The sequence below is a fragment of the Megalops cyprinoides genome, chromosome 7, assembly GCF_013368585.1.
Source record: "Megalops cyprinoides isolate fMegCyp1 chromosome 7, fMegCyp1.pri, whole genome shotgun sequence".
In the NCBI taxonomy this organism is placed as follows: Eukaryota; Metazoa; Chordata; class Actinopteri; order Elopiformes; family Megalopidae; genus Megalops; species Megalops cyprinoides.
This window is the reverse complement of record NC_050589.1, coordinates 36176480-36201307: the sequence shown is the minus strand read 5'-3', so window position 1 is coordinate 36201307 and position 24828 is coordinate 36176480. Positions and strand designations below refer to the sequence as shown.

General features: G+C 42.4%; 1 protein-coding gene across 1 annotated transcript in view; it reads left to right on the top strand.

Moving 5' to 3' along the window:
* Positions 1 to 11873: 11873 nt before the first annotated feature.
* Positions 11874 to 24828, top strand: part of rarga (retinoic acid receptor gamma a) — a 50722-nt gene continuing 37767 nt past the window's right edge. The window contains exons 1-2 of the mRNA XM_036534446.1: positions 11874 to 11997; positions 23180 to 23596. Of these exons, the coding sequence (XP_036390339.1) occupies positions 23428 to 23596 (169 nt within the window). The 5' untranslated portion in view covers positions 11874 to 11997; positions 23180 to 23427. The remainder of the gene's footprint in view (positions 11998 to 23179; positions 23597 to 24828) is intronic.

Sequence of the window (24828 nt, the reverse complement as noted above, 5' to 3'; positions counted from 1 at the left end):
CTTTCACGCAGTCATTTTACCAATGCGAGGATGATCATAAATTTTCCATCTCCAGGCTGACACAAACAAATCAGACAGGCTGGGTTATGGTGAATAGGGTGGGAGGAGTTCCATTGTTATGTGAAGGTGTGCCACAAACTACTCCCTTAACGAGAGTGGAGTGATGGAAGCCAAATATTGGCAGGCCTGGCATGACCATCTCTCTCTTTGGAAAGGGTAAAATTCTTTCATACATAACCTCAAGACAGGCTGTGTTCTTTGGGTTAGTGATGGGAAAGTGTAAAATTACTCAAAATTATACTTTGTTAAAATAAAAATGATGTTAACTGTTTAAATGCTGTATCGTGTCACTGTTACTGGGATAATGTAAACTACTTCAATCTGTGCATGTGTGATTAACTGCAAGCCATTCTTGTACCACTAAAGAAGGCTGAAACATGTTATCCCACATAATAACATACGGGACATCTTCACCACCCATGCCAAGGTTGATTTGATGAGTGGTTCTCATGTCCTCATGTGCTATGGCAGCACACATGATGATGTCACTCCCTCCCTGCCCAGGTACTTGAGCCAAAGGTCTTTTGCCCGTGGTGTTCTGACCCCATCGACTGAACTTTGCCTGTGACTTTGCCCAGCCAAATCCACAAAAATTATTTTGTGTTGAGTCACATCAGCCCCCAGTTCCATTTCCTCTAGACAGGGAGTGACACAAAATACAGTGGTAAAACTTCACCACAGCATGTAATGGTATGCAATAACAACTGTTGTCTCGCAGTAGTACAATGTACAAATATGTAACTCTTCCAATTGTACTGAAACTGGACGGATTCCAAATCCTTCACACATTGGCTGTTCCTCAGACAGAAAGAAGTAAAATATGATTTAAACCAGATTAATGTAATGTTACAAAGCAAAGAGACTTAATGTGTATCTTTGTTAGTTCAAAGCTGAAACAATGTCTAGAATTTGGAAAAAGCTGACTTTTGACTCAGAATATGGTATGGTGTGTTAAGACTTTTGGAAAATGTGTTCAAGCAGCAGAAAACATATATAGGCAGCAGGTAATGTTCTGTACTTTATCTATGGCACAGATTTAATGGCTTTTATACCTGTCAGTTTTTGGAGGGAAGTGGTCAGTGCCATGAATCACTCTGGTTTACGGAGGCCATTGTAACTTTAGGCCCATAAACCCTTGCCTTGTTCCAAAACAATCAAGAGAACAGAGTAAAAATAATGCCTGCATCAGTGGTGATTGTCTATATGTCTCCTTCCTGATAAGAACAATGACATTTAATTGAGATACCTGGTAACATGGGTGACTATGCTCTCAGTATTAGTTATGAAAACAATTCTACTCAAGAACTGGAAATCAAACGCAGCCCCTAAACTAGAACCATGGAAGTATGCTATGGTGTATTATTTGAAAATTGAAAGAAGCCTGTCTGACAAAGATAACACATTACACAGGTCTGGGGTGAAATCTATCTATCTATCTATCTATCTATCTATATATATATATATATATATATATATATATATATATATATATATAGTATCAGTATATATCTTCATGATCAAGAAACATCAGAATAACATCAGATCTTACATTAAACTTGTATGAAATCTCACTGCAGTGTCATCTAGAGTGCCAGATATTGTTTGGAATTCATCTGTATCTATGTAAAGTTAAAACAAAATATAACAAGTACATAACATCAATACACATGCACATGTACATGTAAGTGATAGTTTACATGCATTTATACTTATTTATTTGTACATGTATTACACATGCATGTTGATATGCATGTATGTTTATGTATGTTCAATGTGGGGGATGATGGAAGTTTTTTGGTTTATTATTTATGTTACTATTTAACACTTATTAATATGATTATTATTCTATTATCTGTCTTTGAATAACTGTGTGCATGTGTGTTGGTATATGTATGGGATTTATCTCTATATTTGATTTATCTGTATAGAGTCATCTTTATAGTTGTGTGAATATCATGTGATTGCAGACATAAATAATGTGTTCTCAGACTGTGAACACAACATATTTCTCTCATTGTCCATTGTAATATGCCATTTTATTGGATTTATTGAGTGTAGCAAATAAAATCGTAGAAAGAAAGTAATGCCTGCAAAATCCATTTATTTCACAATGTGTGATTCAAAGAGAAAAATCCAAGCAACTTTAATGTTCAAAAGTGATTTTTGTTGGATTTTTTTGTGGCATAGACCTCGCAGTTTTTTTCTGTGATAAGTAAGAAATGCAATATTAAAATACGTAAATAAAATATCATCAAAGGGTTAAACCCACTGAAGTCTGTAACTGTTTTGCTCTCAAAACTTCAAACTGTCACTCATCAAGTGTTTTCAACAACCTGTTTACTTTAGGCAGGAATAATATTCACATTCATCTGACGTAGAGGTCGACCAATATATCAGTTATTGACACTTATTGGTCCATTGGTCGGTATCGGCCTCCTCATATCAGTTTTGCTAATATTTGTCCAAATGCGCCCTCTTGTGTTAATGCTACGTATGGCAGGTTTATTTTAGGCTACTTTAACTAATTCATATACTTTTAAATTACTTTTTATCTCCTAGTTTTTAATTAATATTAGTTTACGGAGGCTCCTGGTTGAGAACATAACCCCAACATATGCAGCAAAGACGCTTGGTACACCAGAGTAACATGGGATATAGAGGAAGACATTCATTCAAACACATTCACTTTTAATGGCACAGGTTGGTTGACCATTTGAGTTTCCTAAGTTGTGTACTTCAACTTCTTTTGGCAAATTAACGCAGGCACATTTTAGTAAGATTGCATATCTTAACAATGAAGCTGACATTATAAATGTAAGGTTATTTATAATGGAAACATAGGGTGTAGCCTTGGTTTAATTTAGCTGGCTAGCTAGTGAACATTAGCTTCATCTCTAACTTTTCTAGCCTGGTCAATGCCATCGTAGGTGCTATTTATTTTACATTTATAGCATATGGTCAATGGTTTAGTTTTAGGGAGTAAATTTCACTTACAGTTAGTCACTCTTAGTGTTTGGTGACGGTAAAAGAATAATTATTTACTCAATAAAGTATTAGATCTGTATATTGTCTGTTGTTTCTCATAGAAGGTATTTGCAAACAAATTCATTATGATTCCCTTTATGTAGTTTTGTTATTGCCACAGCCATATATGATAAATGAATATCAGCCCAAAATATCGGCCAAATATCGGTTATCAGCCATCCAAAGCCATTAGATATCGACATGTGTATCGGCCCTAAAAAATGCATATCGGTCGACCCCTAATCTGACGAGATTTTAATGCATTACATTATTACACCGCTAGAGGGAACTGTACGATAACAGGAAAATGTTGCTCATCAGTAACGTATAGCTTACACGACCGCCAGAAACGTGAGTACTTATTGGCACACATCAATTTAAAGATCAACTGACATTTTGGATGTTATTGTTGAGAAAATGGAAGCAATAAAATGAAAAGGCCAACCTCTGTGTATATGGTAAAAAAAAACAACTATATACCACATTGGCGGTTTTCGATCAAAGTAGATCAAAATAAATATTTCCCCATTTTGTATGAGTGTTCATCATCCGCAATAAAACGTTGAAAGTCCATATCGAATGATGAAGCCCCAGCAAAGATACAACCGCACTAAAACCCACTGAATGCACATTCCAACGTGTGACTCACTGGGTCTCATTTAGCTAAGTTTCCATTGGACGTTTTTGGCCCGAGCTGAAGCCAAGGCGCGCTGGGGTTTGACTTTACTCTACCCCGACAGAAACAGCATCACTAGATGGGTAGGCTGAGTCCCTAAGCTCAATCAGGTAAAAAAAAAAGCTGGTCATGTAGTCCGATTTTTTTAAAGAAAATTAACCCCTCCCACCACACGTCAGTTCAGCAAAAACTACTAACAGCCAAAACGCTCTACGCCTAAACATTGGATGGAGCGTAGTTCTGCAGGAGTGGAATGTGCCGTCCAGAAACACCGCAAGGTGAGACATTTCAGAAATTTCCTAGCGAAATCTTTCCCTGCTGATACGTGTTGCGTGCGTGTGTTAATGTGCTTTACAATGCCGTGTGCTTTCGCTCAGTTTGAGAATCTGACGGTGAATGGTTTCAGCGTGTGCGAGCGCGACTGCACGCTCCGTGCAGGTTGTGACAGAGCAGTTCTTAATTACAGAGCGCGAGCGCGGAACAGGAGCCGCTGCCAACAAACACACACCTGCAAAACACCTTTTGCCTAGGAGCACGGTATGGCTTGCCACCACCGTCTCTGTCATCTCTCCAACATACTCAGCCAATTATTGTACTTGGACACACAACACGTACACCCAGGTTCTGATTTTAACTCAGTGATCTTCACGCTCACCCACTCGCTGACTGATACGCACATCTTCAGCAAAAGCACTCTTGTGAGTGTCTCGTGTGAAGCGATGCCAGTTTGCCCGCGGCGGTGAGAGACTGAGCAAGTTAATACCTCGCTGAGATTCTTAATTTGTTTACCTGGCTTTCGTACCAGAAGAAACAGATGTAGAACTGTGCGGTAAACTGAGCTCTTTTCAGAGAATGTGTTTAAACAGGGAAATCCATTTGTTTTGCACACTCAAAAACTCAATAAAGAGACGACGGACAGCGACCACGGGCTCGATACTTAAGTCAATCTTTGGAAAAATGTGCAGATTAAGTTTTCCAAAAATGGGTGATTTGTGTAATTAATGCCATAATTAACATATTAAACTAGTCTACCTGAGGTAATCTGACACAAAATGTATGCACAATGCATTTTCTTGAACAAAACACTCTTGGTAGCCTCTCTCCCCCTGGTTGCCACTGTACCTGTGAGCATGGTGGTACCAGTGCTACACAGGTCTATACAGGAATGTAGAGAGAATTATAGCTGTTGAATGCTTCAGCCTGTCGTCATACAGTCAATCAGTCCAACAAATGCATCAACTTCTGCTTTCAGTGATTGCACTGTGCTGGTGAACATTTCAGTGTTCCTGCCCCCCTCCCCTTGCTCAAAGGTAGTCTTTGCTGGGGAGGGGGAGACATTCCCCCCCTGCCCTGCGCCAACCTCCTTAGCTCACAGGTCTTCTGTAATTGGAGAATGGTTTCCACATGTGGATCAAACTGCCTTTCGCCACTGTACCCCCTGCCCCACTGCCTTTTTCTGCCCCTATGCTTTCTTCATTTTTTCCTCTTCTTCCTCCCCCTCTGCACCCCACTTCCTCCCTCCCTCTTTCTCATTTCTTTTCCTCTAACCCCCGTCTCCCCCACCAGTGCTGCCATCAGGCTGGAAACCGCGGTTTTAATGAAGTCAGTCTTAATCAGTACAGGCTGGCACATACTGGCTTGGTGCAACAACTTGTGGTGAATCAATTAGGCTGAGGGGAGCGAAAAAGAGAACGAGAGAGGGGCCAGAGAAGGAGAGAGGGAATGAGAGGCAGAGAAGGGTTGAGAAAAGCAGTCTGAAAAAGATAGGCCATTTTGCAGGGAGAGTAGAAAAGAGTGAGAGAGAGAAAAAAGAGGAGGGATGAGAGACAGAGGGAAAGAAAAAATGAGACTGAGAGAGGGAGGGAGAGAGTAATGCTATTTGACAGAGGTGGGTTCAGATGGGGTTCATGATTACATCATGGCTGAATTTGAGGAAAGTTTATACAGCAGGGCCATTCACCTTTCATTGGACACACATGTAAGGGAATGTGTGGTGTGCATACGCTCTTTAAGACATGCTGGCACACATGCTGCTGGAAAAACCCTGCCTGTAGCACACACGCACTCACTGTAATACACACACACGCGTGCGCGCACACACACACACACACACAGAGGAATGCACAGGCACACATAACACTGGAACACATGCACAAGTGTGTACACAGACACACACATAATAGGAGCGCATGCACTCACACACGTGTACGCACAGATATATACAAAGACGTACACACTCTCAAGTACGCTTACACACACACTGGACTGCACACGCTCAGTCTCACACACACGCACTCTTATACACTCTTTCAGTCACATGAGCAATACAAACATATGAGCACATGCGCCAATGGTAAAACCCTGATGTTGCTGCTCCTCTCACAGCACACACACTTCCTCTCTCTCATCACGTCTAAATTGTGTTCCTCCGTGTATGTTTTCCTTCTGTGGCTGACGGAGTATGGATGTGTAAATCGCACCCGGTCGCGCCGTGGCTGAATGAAAGGACCCTTTATGACTTGAGATGTGTGTTTTACTTCAGTGCCCCAAACTGACAACTGTACCCCCGCCCTCCCTCCTCCTCCCCTCTCACTTTCCCGCTCCCCTCCTTTGATTTTCTTTCGCTCTCCTCACAGCTCCCTTCTTTGGTCTCCCCACGCAGTGCACCCATGTGATTATGTGGTGCGCTGTGTCCTCTGTGTCTCCTCTCGCACTTGAGTGTAGATCTGCATGTGTGTTTGCATTTAGGCAGATCTCTGTGTGTTTGTGTGGTTACATGCATGTTTGTCTGTGTGTGTGTTTGCCAGTACATGCATATGTGTGAATGCATCCTTGTTTATGTGTTTACTTGTATGTGTTTCTATGTGTGTTTGTGTGTGCATAGAGCCAGTAAGTGTTTGTGTCTTTTTGTGTGTGTGTGTGTGTGTGTGTGTGTGTGTGTGTGTGTATGTATGTATGTGTGTGACTGAGTGTGTGTGTGTCAGCCTGCCTTGCGTCTACGACTTGTCTCACTGTGGCATAGTACTTCACATGACATCAATCTAAACGTGGGGAAATAGTGATCTCATTACAGGCATCTTGTTCCTGATTAAAACCTGACGCGGCCACCACAACCCCCTTCTCCTGCCTCTCTCTCCCTGTCTCCTCCCTCTCTTTTTTCCCTCTCTCTTCTGCTCCTTCTTCACCCTCTCTCCCCCTTTTTCCCTTTCCCCTTTCTCTCCCATCCTTTCTTCATATTCACCTCCCTCTCTCCTCCCTAACTTTCCCTTTGTTGCCTCTCTTTCATAGACCTCTTATGCTCTTCTCTCTCTCCTCTACTCTCTAATGTTTCTCACCTCTGCTGTTTCTCCTCCTTTCCCTCTCTCCTCCTTACCCCCCCCCCCCCATCCAACTTGAGCCTCACTGAATTCTGTGGTTTCCTTAATGCAAATTTTCTAACAGGGCCTGTTTTATTTCTGTGTTATTTAAAATGTATTGCCCCTTCTTCCTGTAGACATTCATTTGTTTTCCCTGTTTTCTGTTCTTTCTCTAATGCTTGCCATTCTCCCCAACTTTAACTGACCAAAGCTTCACCTGACCATCTTATGCTCCTATCCTCTCCTTATTCTTGTTTTTCTATCACTCCATTAGTAGCCATGTCAAAGAGAGGCATTGCCAAAGTGTGCTCACAGTCGTAGAAGGTACACCATGATGTCACAGTCATGAAGAGAGAACGGTGGCATTTTGGAACTTAGTGAAGCAGTGCAGAATAGGACAGGACAGGGTTCCTGTTTCAGAGACAGTATATTTTAATCAGTTTTCATTATTCCTGAGTCTACAGGCTTTCAGGTAAAAAAGATCATAAATCACCCTCACATCAGTACACTTCTGGGACATGGAAACAGAAACACTACAGACCTCTGACCTCTCTGCTGCTACTGGTGGTACATTCACACCACCTCATGCATACTCTGCCACACACACATGCACATGCACAAATACACTCTCAGTCACACATGTGTAGACAGGCACACATTCAAATATACACACTCACTCAATCAATGATAATGTGGCCACGATACACAAAAACTCTCTCTCTGTGTTCTGCAAAGTGTGGGTGTGGAAACCACTTCCTGTTGACTGGGTACTTGTGAGGACCCAGTGCCATCCATGCAGGTAACTGCATGGCTGCATATAAAATGTGGGCTTCACAACTTAGGAATACAATTTGAGGGGGTCTAAATAACTACATTAATATTTTAATTGTAATATTTTAATATTTTAATTTTAATTTGTAATGTCGTGGACAACCTGTAATATAAAGCACAATAGTAAAGTCATGCAGTAGTGAAGTACAATAGTAGATTAATATACAATTGACATGAGGGCTAATTTTGAAGAGGGTTTTGTGTTTTAGCAAAACTTTTATATTTCACGAAAAAGTATTTCCAAGCAGTTATATACATACTTGCTTGGAAACCATGACATTTAACTCCAGCCTCTCTCCCCATTTTAGATACACACATATATCATCTAAATATCAGCTCCTTAACAAGCCCAGCTCAGAAGGCCTCAAAAAAATCTTGCATCAGCTTGCGAAAATTGTAATCAAAAACTGAAATCTTGTCTTTATCGTGCATCTGAGAAACCCGCAGCACATCCTGGTCTCTACAGTTTTCAGCTTCAGTTTGTCCTTGTCACAAGTTGACACTGTCTCCTTCTGTGTTTTTAAAGAAAAAAGGTGGTCATCGTTGTAGAAAAATCACAGTCCACAGGGATAGTTTATGAAGGTGAGTATTCAGTGCTTTGACAGACATGGGTAGTAGAGTCCACTGCAGAAAGATCAATGGTGGGGGAGAAGGACAGGGACTGTATGGTGGAGCTGGTGGTGGAGGAGGTAGAGGGATAGGGGATGGGGGAATGGTAGGGGAGATGAGAATTTGGAGGGACACCTATCCACCTGTAGCCAGTAGCTGGAGGAAGGAGACAGAAAAGGGGAAAGCGTGGGAGGAGGGGTGGAGCGTGAGGCAAGGGTGACAGGAGAGTGAGGATTCCCCCATACAGACTGAGTAAAGTTATCACATGCTGTCCATCGCTGACTTGTTTGAAGCATTTGAAAACCATGGCCCTCCACAGTGAGTCATTGATAACATGTGGTGACCTGAAGCCCCAAGTCTCAGTCTCCTACGACTACTGATGAGCTGGAAGGAGTTTATCTTGAGAGCATGGTGGCCAGACAGATGGGAATTGGTTGATTGGAGAATGGTTGTTCAGGGAGAAGAGGACAAGAGCCTAGACCTGCAGCTTGTGATGAATCTGTCAACACTTTAGATCTTAGCCAGTAATGTCAGATTGGGATGGGTTGGTCCTCAGTGGCTGAGGTTTCTCTAAGGAAGTGGAGTCACTCCTGGAGTCTAGGGAAGTTTAAAGGTTCTTTTAAATCATTAATTGAGTCCTGCACCACAGGTGATTCAGGGTCCCATCTAATTGCTTAGGTTCTGTTCAGTAATTAAAACTCTAGCTGGAATGAAAACCACAAAACTTCTCCTGGCTCTGTTTCTTTAAGGCTGTTGGCTGTTTAAGGTGGGGTGAATGTGTGTAGTCCAGGGATGAGGTAAGATACCTGACGGTAATGACTTTCCCATTAGATGAAATGGGTAGCAAAAGTGAACCACTGCATTCATTCAGATGGTAAGCTTGTGGAATCACACGATCTGTGAGAAGTCCTACACAGGAGAAGAATAGCACCTGTCAAGATGGAGCAAAGGGGGACAAGAAGTAAACACAAAGAAACCTAGTACTGTGGGCATGGTTCACTTGGTAAGGCATGAACCATCTCAGGGCAATGCCTGTTTGGAAATGTATAAAGCACGGCTGTAATTCTGAAATGTTTGTGACTGTGTATATGAGAAAGATTTTGTGTGTGTATGTATGCACGCGTGCACGTGCATATGTACAGTGTGTGTGTGTTTGTGTGTGCAGTATGAGTGAGTGTGTATATGAGAGATATTTTGTGTGTGTGTGTGTATATACAAGTATGCACGTGCATATGTACTGTGTGTGTGTGTGTGTGTGCGGTGTGTGCGGTGTGAGCGAGTGTGTATATGAGAGAGATTTTGTGTGTGTGTGTGCGTGCGTGCGTGCGTGTGCGCGTGTGTGTGTGTGTGCGTGTGCGCCTAGAGCTGTCTGTGTGGTTTGATGCCATTGTTTGGTTTGCTCTTCAAACTTGACATGTGCCTGACACACCCTTTAAAAAACCGTAGAGCTGAAAGGAAAAAAACAGCGAAGAGGTTTGCTTTGACTATGAGAGGTTGTGATTCCCCCTTTCTGATAGTCTAACCACCTAAATCATATATTGCCAAAGGTGTCTTTTCTTGGTATTTTCTTCTCTGTTATTTGGTATTAGTGATATCAATCCCATGTCACTTCTCCAAGGATTTCCTTTTCTGTTCAATGGTTTTGTAAATTATATGTAGATATATTCTTTGAGAGTCTTATAGTGCATTTTGGACATTATCTTCAGGTCTTGCCTGCTTTTGTTTTCACATCTTATTTTCTTAACCTACTCTTTCTAACTTTCTCCCTGCTACTGCCCTATTCCTCCTCTCAAACTCTGAAATGAAGGTAGAGCTAGAGTTCTACATCTCTATTCATATGAACAAATACTTATCAGTGAATTAAGTATGAAGCGATGAAATAATGCTACACACCAGATTCTCCCCACTACGACCTTGTCCTGACCTTCACCAGCCCTGTCATTTGCCCTGGTAGGAGGTTAGATGTAACCATCGAAAAGGGGGCAGGTAAGGTGTGTCCTTGTGGTAAGGTTTTGGATGCATTGCACATGAACCCACTTCTGAGCACCATGCCCTGAAACGGCAAAAAAGTGCACACCCAGAACCGCAAAACTGCTCCACACACACAAATACACAAACTACGCACACGCACAGATCAAAAACACATGGGCATATGGGGATGGGCACACTCTCAAAAACACCCTTGGCTGTTTTTGTCTTTGTGGGGACTTCCCATTGGCTGTCATTGGCATTTAGTTTTCTTTTTTTCTTACCAAAATGACTGTCTTTACTAGGTGTGAAAATTGACCAAAAACATTACTTAGATGTGTTCTTATTGAAGTAAAAAACTGTGTTTGTCAGACTCGCATGCTAAGGAACACATGAACAGATTTTTTCTTTTTTTCAGATACACACACACAGTCACATACATACACACACTTGCACAGATACATGCAGACACAGACACATACAAGTATTTCTGTACAAATTCACCCATGATCAGAGTTTTGATTGCTTCTCCCTTAATTAGAGTGCAGGGTTAAGGAGCAAGCTTGACATACAGATAGAGTCCAGGTGCAAAGACACAAATCTGCACCCTACAGGCACCCAACACATTTAAGCCAGAAGATTATGCTGCTCACTGTGTGAGCTCCTTCTTTCCAGACACCCACACAGCACACAGATGCTAGACAAAGCCTGTGTAAAATAAGAGAATATCATATTAAACTGGAGCCATGTTTTACAATGTGGTTTATAGAGGTGTTGTGTATTGGTGTGTGTCCATCACTTCCTCCCAACGTGCTGGGGCTCTCTGGGCCCCAAAAGAGGGAGGTCATTAAAAGCGCTGGTGTTCCGTTTGTTAAATGGATTGTTGAAGTACACACCTTTCAGTGCATGTGTGACTGTTTACACACACACACACACACACACACACGTATAATATACACATACAAAAAACACATACTTACATATACAGGCATGCATACATGTACGGTCGCAGCTGGTAGTGCTTGTTAAAAGGAAAGGAAGAAAAGTTAGAGAGGGTGAGAGAGAAAGAGAGAGAGAGAGAGAGGGAGAGGGAGAGGGAGAGAATTAAAAACAGAAACCTTAGCTTTCTCTGCCTTTTTTTCTCCCCTCCAGGCGTTTTGTGGCTGGTGCAAAAATGTGCTGTATATTTGAAGTGTTGGGTCATGTGACACAGCCACGGTTTATGAATCAAAGCGCATAAAGATTTCTCAGAAGGAGAGACAGAGAGAGATTTAGAGAGAGTCTGTCTGTGTGGAAAGGGAGGGAGGGAAATCGAGAGAGAGAGAGAGAGAGAGAGAGAGAATGCTACAGCCTGGACTGTGAAAAGGGATCCTTACGAACGAACTCATATCCCCTTGCCTCCTTATTTCTTCTCTGATCACCTCCCTGGGTCATCCTCCGATCTGCGCTCCTGCCAGATCAGCATTGGACCGGGTGAGTTTGGGTTCCAGGGCGCTTTTCAAAATGAACGTGTTCATCAGTTTATTTTTCCGTTGTTGTTTTTCTTTCTCTCCTTTTTGGCAAAGGAGAGAAACAAGTTAGAGCTAGAATGAGAGAGAAGGGTGGAGGGGGTGGGGGGTTAAATGGTATGAAAATAAAACTTTAAAAAAATTGTCGACAGCTTTAATTGAAGACAGAGATCGAGAGAGGGAGCGAGAGAGCGAGAAGAATGAAAGTTGCTCACAGTTTCCATAAGCGGGAACAGACGTGTGTGAAAGCGTTTCTCTCTCTTTCACTTACTCTCTCCTTCACACAGTTTCTCTCTCGTGCTGTTTCTCTGTGTGCATTTGTGTATGTGTGTTTAAGATAATGTTTGCATGAATGTGTGAAGGTATGTGTTGCTGTGCCTGCATTTTTGTGGGTTGTGTCAGTGAACATTGATACGTGTGTGACGCGAATTTTAGTCTGTGTAAGCACAACAGACCGGTATCCGTACAATTGAGCCAGCATTGACCAATGGAAACAAATAGCGAACGGTCATTTAAACCTCTTATGACTCAAACATTCATGGAACCAAAATTCATTTTCTGTTCTCTACACAATAGAAGCTACTCTTTTTCAGCTGAAGCATGCCAGTACATTGAGATTCAAATTCCAGATTGATTTACTCATCAGTAACGCTAATTGTCTCATAGCCTGGAGTCTGTCCATCTGTGAAATGTACACACTTGATTTTCCTGGTACAGGCATGCTAAGTGAACAGGTTTCACTGGCTATGGGCTATGCTATTAAACAGGTATGATGGAACCATAATGATGCATTAACACATACATGGATCAAAGCTGGATCGCCATGTCTTTACACACTTTTTCTTCTTGGAAAACAAGTATGTAAAGACACACAGTGCTCTGAATTATGTTTTCACAAGCTCTGTAAAAACCCCTGACCAGAATTTGGTGTTTACCTTTGTCATATGTGCACAACATCAAAACGTAAGCGGTCATGCAAGGAAAATTTTCTATGAGAATCTACAGAAGATCACTTTCTAGAAGTTCCTTATTCAAAGTTAAAGGGCATTCACATTAGATTGAATCTGACCTTCCACTAGTCACATGGACAAAGCTTTGTATATTGATTGTGTCTGCTGGACTCTGACTGAAGACTTGTCCATTTTCAAGCTGTATGTGAATGGGATAGAGGGACTCAAAGATTTGACTGGGTAACATTAGCCTGTGAGAAAGAATCTTTGTAGGATCAGTGGACCCAAAAGTATTGTGCATCTAAAGGTTAGTACCAGCATCTCTACCTGACAAACTCTCTCTTTGGGGCTTTCCCATCGGGGGGTGGGGGGGGGGGGGGGGGACTGGACGAAGTACATATAAGCTGGAAAGAAATAATAATAGAAGCTTCGTGGACTCTAACCAAGAATTTGTTTGGCAACCTCCAAAATAAACAAGAATGTGAAGACATGGAAATGACCACTAAGGGAGGGGATTTGCACATTCATACTCAAGGCAACTTTGTTTGGAACTGAAATTAGATTTTTTTTTTTACTTCGATTAATTAAGAACACATTTTTTATCACAAAGGGAGTTTTTGTGTTAAGATGGAGGGACACATTTTAGTGTTACTCAGTCTTCAGAACTACAGAGTATTGTGTAACGCTAATTGGCCCTGCCACTGCGGCGGCCTCCTCACAAATATATTCCATATTTATTTATCTGTGATGGAATGCTTACCAGCACGTCCAGTTGAAGTTCTTGGCCGAGGAGCGGGAGAACACAAGCTCCAAACAGAGCCCACAAATGGAGTGCAAACAGAACCCACAAACGGCTCCACAAAGGAAATCCACAAAGAGAACAATGCAAATAGAACACAAAACATTGAACAAACAGAACACAGACAGAACAAAACTGGACTGGAAACAGATACCCACAAACAGCTAACAGCAGGGCACGGAACTTGGGTTTAAACATTCATTTAACCACAGAGTGACTGCCCATTTCTTGACACCCCCCACCTCCACCTCTTTATCCAGCATTAGATGTGGATAGAATAGACAACAGAAATAAATAAGATTTAAGAACAAGAACACTTTATTGATCACCAGGCAGGGAAATTTGGAAAATAGTTGTGCTTTATGTTTTTTCAATACCCTTCCTTGAAACAGTGTGCTGTCCAAATCAACTGAGAGAATCAAAATAGGGGAAAAAACTGGACAGGTTTCAGCAATCGTGCCTTCCACAGCATTTACAACTCAATTAGATGCCTGCTCCACTCATTAGTTGAATGACCTCCCTATGAGTCTAATCACTTATTGACACAATTTTGCTGAGTAATACCCTAAAAATCATAGTCAAGTGCTATGTTTAAATCTATTTAAATCTCAAAACAGGGCTTTGGTATGCTTCCCACCTGACAACGGAAGTGGTTGAGTTCATTCTAATACTACAGATAAAGGTCTGTGTGGGGCTCCAAAAGTTAGAGAATGGATGGAGCACCACTTAGAACCACATGCTTCAGACTCAATGAGCCCAGAGTGGTGCAAGCTGTCAGCCGTGTCTCACACTGTAGTCATTTTGGATTGACTGTTACAGCAGAAAGAAAAGATTACATGTTGTATTCAGCACAGGCAATGCTTATTCTGTATGTTAACCATGTCAGTTCATGTCCATTATTGGGGAGCTGACACTTACTTCTTGGAGCAGTAGCATTCAAAGTATTTGTAACCTTATGGTTGTAGGTTTGAAATCCAGTAAGAGCAGCATTGTTGCATCGCGGGTGAAGTGCTTAACCTTATTTGCCTAGGTAAACCTTCTGCAGTATTGCATATGAATACATATACATATTAAATAATGACACAGTGTAATGCAGTGATATTTCCACGCAGACAAAGGATGTCAAGAGTGACACACAAACTATTGTGTACCTCCACCACTGATAGAATGGAGGTTATGTAATTGCTTCTCTTTGTCTGTCTGTGAGCAGGGTGAGTTAAAATATTATGGACAGATCTACATTCAACTGCCTATGAAATGTTGAAGAATTTTTAAATATATTTTAGGGCTGCTATGGCAACTCTTTAGGGTGTCAGAGACTGCTCCCTACAGAGTGTCAGCGTAGTTTGACCATGATTCCTCTTTTATTTTAAGCCAGCGTTTCCCACAAATTTGCACACAAACACAAAAGCTTTTTCTTGTGGTTGCTTTCATTCCCATGTAAGGTCTGACGCATGATTAAAATATATTGAGCGAGTTTACAATTAGAGCTGATAGCTTTCATATGAGGCCTCGATGTGGAAACAACTTGCTTGTTAATCTTGTCTCTCTTTTTCGAGGTTTGTGGGAAGTGTTCTTCAAAAGCACACTTCAGTTTCGTAATTTTTGTGCAAACACCTATGAAACGCTTATTGGTTTGGCAAAGGAGATTAGTGCTGAGCAGCTAGGGGTTTCGATTTTTATAGCACAAATTACACTTTCATCAACAATGATGCAGCAGTTGAATTTGGCTCAGAGTATGAGTGAGTGTGTTTAATAATGAACCTTTTTTCTGCACTGCAGTAGTATGTCTGTCTGGATCTCTTTGATCCTGTAGCTGAGTTCTTATGTAGCATATCTTTATTCAGGCATCTTTTCAGAAGTTGAAGACTGTCTCCCCCTCCTTTTGGAAGTAATTTATGACAGTTGCCTGAGTGGGACAACTGTGGGAGGAACAGGGTGGTTTGAGGGGACCATTAGGGGGGTTGGTGGGCAGTTCTTCCTGTATCACTAGTCTATAATTAAGAGTAAAACCATGAAGACACTATTTCCTGTGTGAGATTTTGCAGGTGTAAGTAGATTGTTTGTGCATGTGAGAACCTGTTTGTGTGTGTGTTTGTGTGCATCTGTCTATGTGTGCAGACACGTTTGTGAGTCTGACCACATTGTGTATGTGAGCATGGCCATGTGTCAGTTTTTGTGTGTGTGTGTGTGTGTGTGTGTGTGTGTGTGTGTGCGCGCGCGTGCGCGCATGCGTGCACAATTGTATGAGTGTGGCTGTGCTGTATGTGTGTTTTGTGTGTGGAGGCACTTATATGATTGTGTCTACATGTGTATGTCTACATGTGAGTGCACAAATGTTTGTGTGTTTCTGCGCGTGTGAACCTCAGTGAGTATGCTGCTATTTTTGTGTGACTTGCAGGCAAAGCTGTACAAATTGTCTCTCTCATGTAGGTGCGTTCATCACCATAATTTCTTCCCTGCACAAACACAAGATTAATAAACATTTTTTCTATGTAGCAAATCAAATGCTTCACACAAACTTTGACTTTGAAGTCAACACTTTGAGAAGCTACAGTAGAATGCTGTATATTTGCAGTCTTTAAATGTTCAAATTTTGTGCTCACTTTTATGTTTTAACATGGAACTATTTATTTGAGAGCACTTTATCTGTTTATTTAAAACATTAGCATACATAAACTATGTTATGTCCGGACAAGTTGGCTGTGGTATTTTGGGCGGGACGTGGGAAAACAGGTGTTTCAGGTGGTTGAGTACAGTGTGCTTCGTGATTAGACTTTACTTGATTGGTCGGTTGTTGTCCTCCTGCGTTTCTGTCTTAATTCTTTCTTTTTATAAAGGTATGTAAAGTAGTTTCATTTTTCCCTCTAGTCATTGGTCTTTGTACAAGCCACCATGGCTAAAGACAGACATAAGGAGGTTCTATGAGACAAAACCCACAGAGTCTTGAGCTGGATGTATCATACATTTATAACTCTGTCATGCAAGGGCCAAGTACTTGAGGGGTGGCTGGTGTCTGGCTGGCCAAAAAAAGTAAAGCATTGTTCATTTTCTTATGCAAATGGTTGATTTTCCAGAAAACGACTCTTGGTACACTTTAAATAAAGAACTTTTATGGTGCTGTGAGCATTCTCTTACACTCCCTCTGCATATACTTTTCCAGAAAGAAAGGGAGTAAAGCTTTGTTCATTTTCATATGCAATGCTTGTTGACATTTCTTTAGGAAATGTTTACATTCATTTGAAACATGTATTGATAATTAATATTAAACAGTAATATATAAAAATTGTAATATTATATATCTGTCTTCTATTTTTCTCTAGTTATCTGTGTCTATCTTTCTCTCTTTGTTTTCCCTTTTATACTGTATTCTTTTACATTTTTTTTTGTCTGCACGTGAAAGTAATCTCAACTGCATTGTCTATACCATGCAAATGAGCTTTCTGGATGAGCGCAGCTGTTGTTGAAATCTGTATAATCTGTATAAACGATGCCATCATTTTCTATTGAGAGAAAAAAAACTGATTTAGGTATGGCATTTCCTTGTTGTGGTGGTCCACTCTGAGTGCTGGTTTTAGCTCCAGCTGGGCTTGGTTAATCAGGTCTAATCAAGCTGTCACTTGAATACTGATCTGGATCTGATATCACTTGACAGTTGTGATGCAATTGATGGACTCATCAGTGAAACTCCCTCCATGCACATGCATAGAAACAACATAATTCATTAAACCGAGAATGCAGATTAAGTGTTATGGCATTGTTAGAGTTATAAAATGGACAGGTCAGCTATACGTACTCACATTTTGGTTCACTTTAATGTTGTGTTTCATTGTGGAGTGTAAAGGTTTTGGTTTGGACCAATGGGGTCTGTGACAGTTAAACAATTTAGAAGTTTCATCTGTATGTTTATTTGTTTGAGTAGCAGACACTGGCATACAGTGAGACTTGCATTTTTGCATACTATCTACTTATACATCTAGATTTTTTACTGAAGTGATTCTGGTATCTATCTCCAAGGGTAAAACTGCTGTGCCCCATCTGGGTATCAGAAGTATAAAGGCTTCTAAAAGTTTGGCTTGCTTGGATTCTAACCAATAACCTTTGAATCCCTCATTGTGTATTTTCTTCTAATTCCAATGCAACACAGCTGCATGTTCTCTAAAAAAGTCAATCGCGTCTTTTCTTTTATCTCAGATATCAATAAAGTATTTATTATGACATTATGTATAGCTTAATCTAGCCAAAATTGTGTTTAGAGCTCTCCCGGAGCTCAAAATCAACAAGTTTCCCCTGGCACTTACCCGACAAGTCCTATCCAGTTCTTTCACTAGATTAATTACCACTTAAGGATTTACAGAAGGCAAAAGGTACCAAAGCACTGGAGAGGGCAGAGAGAAGGCATTGGTGAGAGAGTGTCTGTGGATAGCATCAGTCAGCACACAGGAAAGGATGAGCAGAGATTGTGTCAATCAGGCTTGACACTCCCAGACACAAGCACACAGTGCATTGTGACCCCAGTCAGTAATAAAATGACCTCTTGTCAGCCCCGTAGTCCCAGACGTTACTGTTTTATGAATCATGTTTTCGCACGCTGAAGATGGAAAGAAGCAAGGAGAAGTTGAAACATGCAGATTTAAAAGATTTATGAATGCGCGATGACTGAATAGAACAAAGCTAAAACTGGGGACTGAAAATTTGTTTCTGCCTGGCTTTAGTTTTGTACATTTATGTTTGTAAAATAAATAAATAAATAAATACCCCAACCTTAGTTTGTTAGTAAATCTGTAAAGAAACCCCCGTGCGTATTTTAAACGCTTATCTTTAGCTTTAATATAAGACAGACCGCTACGTGTGCAAAATAGTCTGACCAACTGTAACGTCAAATTTACAGTAGCCAGCGCAGGGAGAGGCTGTAATTTTAAGACCTGCCGAGAAAGCGTTGCCTCTTCGTTCTACTTGCTTCGACTGCATAGTAAAACCACGTCCTTTGGTTTTGCGGTTCATGGCTTCCGGAGAAGCCTTGATTTGTTGTTGTGTTTTCGTCTGAGAAATCGGCAGCCGTTAGGACGACTTGTATTAAAATCTGGTTAACTCTCATCTAAGTACAGTACTGACGTAAAATACCCTCTTGACTGTCGGACTTCACAAAAGCTCAAATGAAGGGCTGGGTCGCAATTATATTTCGACCTTTCGCCGCCGCTAGGTGGAGCATTGCCTCAACTATGTGTTGGTTTATTTTGCATTGTCTTTCCGTGCAGAGGATAACGACGGATCTGAACGAGTAACGAAACCGTGAGATTGCAAGGTTGACAGAACAACCGCTGTAAGGGTGTCAGATGCATGCCCTCTACTGACTGTCATTACAGTTGGGAGTTTTTACTCACCACGGTTTCAGTGTGCTCCGCGACTGGCACCCTTACGTGGTAAACTGCTCTTAGAACAGAAATGACTGCTTCGCCTAAACTGCCACAACTGTCTGAAACTTGAAAGCGGACCACATTTCTGCCCACCACAGCCGTTACAGAATCCAATTTTGCCACGCAGCGTGGCCCTTTACGGCCCATCAAAGACCTCGTGGAGCTTTCTGCACGGACTCTTTACCGGCGACTTGGGGAAAGGGGGCAGGTCACAAGTGATCCATGTCTACCCGCTGCTTTCATGTGTAGGCTACTACTCTCGTACAAGTCATTACAGAAATAATATGAACAGCGCTATGTTTGGCTGCACGGCTTGAGATAAGAGCAAGTGCATTGGTTTCAACGACATAAGACAAACGCGGCTATCGTGAATGCATTATCACCGGTGAGTAGCCTACTCCTTAAAATGAGTGTATAGGTGCCTACCTTCTGGCACCAAATAATATTATAGAAATGTTTATTTTCGAAACCCACACACACACACACAAACAAATATGTTGTTCATTTGAGAAAAAACACCATAAATGGTTACATGCGGCTACATGCTGGATAGAGCATGCTGACAACACCGAATTTACAAACCGAAGACAAGATTAATGGATGGTTGGCAAAATAATTCCGCAATTGATGACACCCGCATTATTATAAATGTCATTGTTTCGTGTCTACAGCTGCAATTTCCTTTTAGTCAGGTTCGTTTCTGAGTTTTTCAATAAAGGCCCCAAAATTAAAAAAAAAAAAAAAAACTTGAGTGATCCATCAATGACTCATGGCTTGTACGAGATACAGCACTAGACTTACTAAGAAAAGTTGTGCTAGGCAATGTAAATGTAAAAAAAAGGCTCTCTGGAAAGAAGTGGAAGTCCCGATATTCGGGTCTCTAATACAGGGAAAGCTTGACCTCGCTACAGCCTTCCTGTCTTCTTGTATCCGTGGCGTTGTCGAAGGAACCTGGGCTTCTCCGTCACACCGAAGCAATTAAGACGGCGACGACCTGTGGTTATTTCTGACAGTTAGTGTGTGTTGCAGCTGTGCGACTGGTGAAACAGTGCAGGTTTTTTGATGGCGTTCATTATATTTAATCATATTTGCGAGCTTGAAGCAAAAGTGCTAATTCTAAGCAAGTCAACTCAAACAATGACGATAGAGAAAAACGTGTAAAATGTTTTTTACTTTAAAGAAAATTATATATAATTCTGCAACTGATAACAGAAGGAACCCAAACATGGCAGCTGTTCCACTTCTGATCCTATCTTGAAAGGTTCACAAATGGCCAGCACTTCAATACCAGGCGGTGTTGGACTGCATCCTAAACATGTTCTTCCTTCACTCTTCCTTGGAAACTTATGTTGAACAAGTCAGCGAGAACCACAATGGCATAGTGTAAGGAGAACTTAACACGGTGGTTGCAGGTTTGAATGCCAGACGGGGCACTGGTGTCAAGCTCTTCTTGTTGTGCTTAACAGCAATAGCTCTAGTAAGTGGATATAGACGTGTACTCAGTACATCAATAAAAATAAAAACATCTTTGTTATATTTATTTGCTTCTGTTTATCACAAATTAAGAGGACAGGTTTTGTTTTTTGTCATAACCAGAACAAATCAGGAATCTTTGTAGCTCCTTCTGTCATTTGTGTGGATTTCCCTGGGGAGAACATACTCAGTGGACATTTGCTGAGAAGTATTCTGCTGAACACACCACACTGCTGCGGAGCTGCATGATGAGCTCAAGAGTCGAATTCAGAGGACACCCCCCTAGCCTGATGAAATCAAATCTGATTGCACTGCACCACTGTTTACTGCTTCCTGGCTTCTTCCATAGCAGTTTCTCCAGTGATTGGTCAGTGGCTCTGAATTTCAAATTCTGTTTCATATGCTACTGTTGCCATGGTCTCACATGGTCGAGCAATCAAACACAATAGAAATGGAGAACTCTTGAGCACAGGCAGGAAAGAGGTGTGAACGGTGCAGAAGCATGCTCATGGACGAACACCAATTAACATGGAGCATGAATCAGGATATTAGAGATTAGGTGCTTTGTCCCGTGCTAATGTGCTTTTGTGTGTTTGTGAGTGGTGGTGAGTAATCTGAAATTTCAAAAAGTCAAGAAGAATGATTAAGCAATAATTGAAAAGGAGAGAGAGAGAGAGAAAGGGAGAGACTTTGAAAAGACAGAGAGGGAGAGAGAGGGGCAGAGGTGAGGAGAGCAGGCTGAGGGAAATTGAGAGAGCAAAAGAGTGGGAAAGATGGAGTGAACGAGAGTGAGAGAGAGATGTAGTCAAAGAGACAGAGGATTGATAGATGAACATGATGGTAGCGTTGGTAGGGATGGGGTGGGGGTGTTGGTGGTGGTAGTGGGGGGGGATCTCCTTCCTGAAACGTGGCCACCTCCCCCCCACCCCCCCAGCCAGCCTGCCTGTTCTGCCTCCGGACGCACACGTGGAACAGTTTACTGTAATGGAACTCTAAATTAGCGGCGGTTTGAAGCTGCCTGCAGCAGTAGGGTGTAATTAACTGGCTCTGTGGAAAGAAAGAGAGCAGGAATGAGAAAGAGAAAGAGAGAGGGGATGAAGGAAGGGGGAAGGGCGTGTGTGTGTGTGTGTTTTGGGGGGGCAGATGGGGGGGGATTTTTCCCCTCATGGGCACAGTCTTCTACCACTCCCTGCAGTGCCCCCCAGTGTCCATACTGTGTTAGTGCTCCTTGTTCTGTTTCTGTGTGGTTCAACAGTTCAGCCTTGGGTCTTTTTTCCCCCCTCCTTTGTGAGCGCTCGGTTCATTACCAGGATTTTTCCATATATTTCCCTGATTCACAAGCCGCAGCAGTTCCAGAAAGCGCTGGACTCTTTGGCTCCGCTCTTATAAAAACCACATTTAAAAACCGAGCAGCCGACACAACCCACTCATAAAGTCACTCTGGGGGAAGAAGAAAAAAAAAAAACATGGAACAGGACGACGTTCTGGCTCCAGCGAGGGGGAGAAAGAGGCTCCCTCTTCCAGCCCGTTCCCAGCCCGTGTGCTGCTCCCCTGCAGCGCGTGGGGTGTCTGTGAGTGTGTCTGACCCCAAGCTACTGGACAGGGAGAAGGGGGAGGGAGGGAGGAGAGTGGACCAGTGACTGCAGGTCAGGCAGTGAGACAGTAAGAGGACGAGGCGGGGCAGGGCGGGCTCCAGGTTAAAGCTGCCAGGCTTGTGAGCGGGGGTAGGGATGGAGAAGGAGCGGCGGGTGGCTAGACTCTCTCATGCTGTTGAACCCGTGCTCGGGCCCCTGGTTCCAGGGGGCAGAGACGGAGAGGCTGGCAGAGGGAACAGAGGGCTTCTTTCTTGTGAAGTCCTGGTGATTTAAATCATATGGCGTTGCCTGGAATCAGTGCAGACTTTGGAACAAGAACGGTCTCTCTCTCTTTCTCTCTCTCTCTCTCTCTCTCTCCCCCTCCCCCTCCCTCTCTCCCTCTTTCCCCCTCTCTCTCTCCCTCTTTCCCCCTCTCTCTCTCCCCTTCCATCTCTCTCCCCCTCCCTCTCTCTCTCCATCTGCCTCTGTTCTGCCCATTTTATTCCTCTCCTCCTCTGTGTCCCAATTTCTTGCTTATCCTTTTTTGCTTTTTGTCTTTTTCAACTTTTTCCCATCCTTGTGTGGATCTGTTGCCCCTCCCTCTTTCTCTCTCTCTCTCTCACTCTCTCTCTCTCTTTCCCCATCTCTTTCTCTCAATTGCTTGTTCTCTCTCTGGTTATGGAGAAAAGCTTGCACATCATTTTCAAATTACTGCTTTAGCAAAATCTGTCCCTACCCAGGAAAACCAGGAAAACAAAACAGACTGAGTTGATGTGAGGTGAACTTTGCTAAGCAAGAAGGAGTACTTGGATACTTGCTCTAATGACATTAGCAAATGAGTTAATCAAGATTTATGGCAATACTGCAGCTGTTTGTCCATCTCCGAAGAGACTGAGGCTGTACACCCCTCCTTATGCATCCTTCTCTTTTTCAGGGTCTGCTTTCTGAACTACGTGTTGATGTAGCACCAGCCAGCCCTTTGGCCTTCTCTCACTCCTGGGCTTCGTCTTGTCACCTGATCGCCTTAGAGTGGTAGGACCCTCAGCTGTGTCATCGGACATTCTGGTTATTGAAGACAGAAACTGCTCCGTCTCTGCAGCCCAAAATCTCTGATATTGGATATCGCGGCCCCTGCGTTGTTACTTCAGTGTCAGGCCACAGGCCTGAGGTTGCGCCGCTGCGATGGCCACCAATAGGGAACGGCAGGTGGGTCACATGACAGGCTTCCCGCCTGCTGTTTACCCATTCCCCTTCAACTCCATCCGGAGCCACTCCTCCTTTGACCTGCTGGCCAATGGAAGCCTCTTCGGCAGATTTGGGGCGGACCTTCCAAAAGAGATGGCAGCACTGTGTAAGTGTACATATATTTTTTTCTTGCACACAACTGATTCATCTCTGTATTTTGTAATGTTTATTTTAAAAGTAGTTTAGGGTGTAGCTTTATACTGTCAGTGAAAATGGCATTCTTTGTTTCTTTACTTCTCTTTTTCCACTTCACTCATTTACTTGAATCATGTTTATATTTGTGTGGGGCCGCATGTGTGTTTATTTGTGCATGTACCTTTGTGCATGTGGGTGAGTGAGTTTGCAAGAAATATTCTGTTTTCCATGGACAAGCCTGTGGGTTTGTGTGCATGTATACATGTGTGTAAGAGAGGAGGGAGAGAGTGAGGCGGCAGAGAGAGTGAGAGAGAAAGAAAGGCTGTGTTCCATGGACAGGTCTGTTCTTAAGTCCAGCACTCCAAGATGCCCCGAGGTGACTCTGCAGCTTTACAGAGAGTGGTAAAGGATGAAGGGAGCTTTTTTCTCCTCTGCTGTGTTGGCAGTGAGGTTGTGAAGCAGACCTTTCTTGAGTCCAGGATGGGAGGCAGAACAACGCTCTCTTTATATGAAGTGAAGTAACTCGGGAGGAGGACGTGGTGTTAAAAGTGAAAAGGAAAAGAAATGTTTTGGTGAAAACAGAAACAGCTGCTCCTTTATGAGGGTGGGGGGAAACTGTTGGAGAGGTTGTGTTTCAATTTACCTGTTGTAGCTGTAGGTCAGAGCTGAGGTGTATCAGAGGCTTTTCTATTGCAAACTGACCTGGGCCTGCAGTGTATTGACAACCCCTGGAACTAACAGGAGGTGGACCCAGAGCTAAGGTGAATCAAGTGGCAGTAGGCAAGTTGATGCCTTTGTGTTAGTGCGGTATCACCATCTTCCTAATGACAGTTGAAATGTGTCTAATACCAGCCAGTGGCTATGATAACTATATTTAACAACATGCATAAATATGACAAGCAAGCATTTACTCCCTTGAGGGAACTACAAGGTAAATAATCTTAAAATATTATAATATAGCCAAATTAAAACATTTTTGTCAAAATGTCAGATCAGCTGAGAGAGATGGAGGGTGATAGGGTGACAATCCAGGACAAGATGAAAAATAAATGAAACAGATTACAGAAAGGTGAAAGACTCTCATAGCAGAAGTGGCCATAAGTGTTCAACCTGCTAATCCTACCTTCTAAAGGACATTGGGATTGGTTGAGATGATGGGGATGGATGCTAAGCAACTGAGCAGCAGGACTTCTGTTAGTTCTA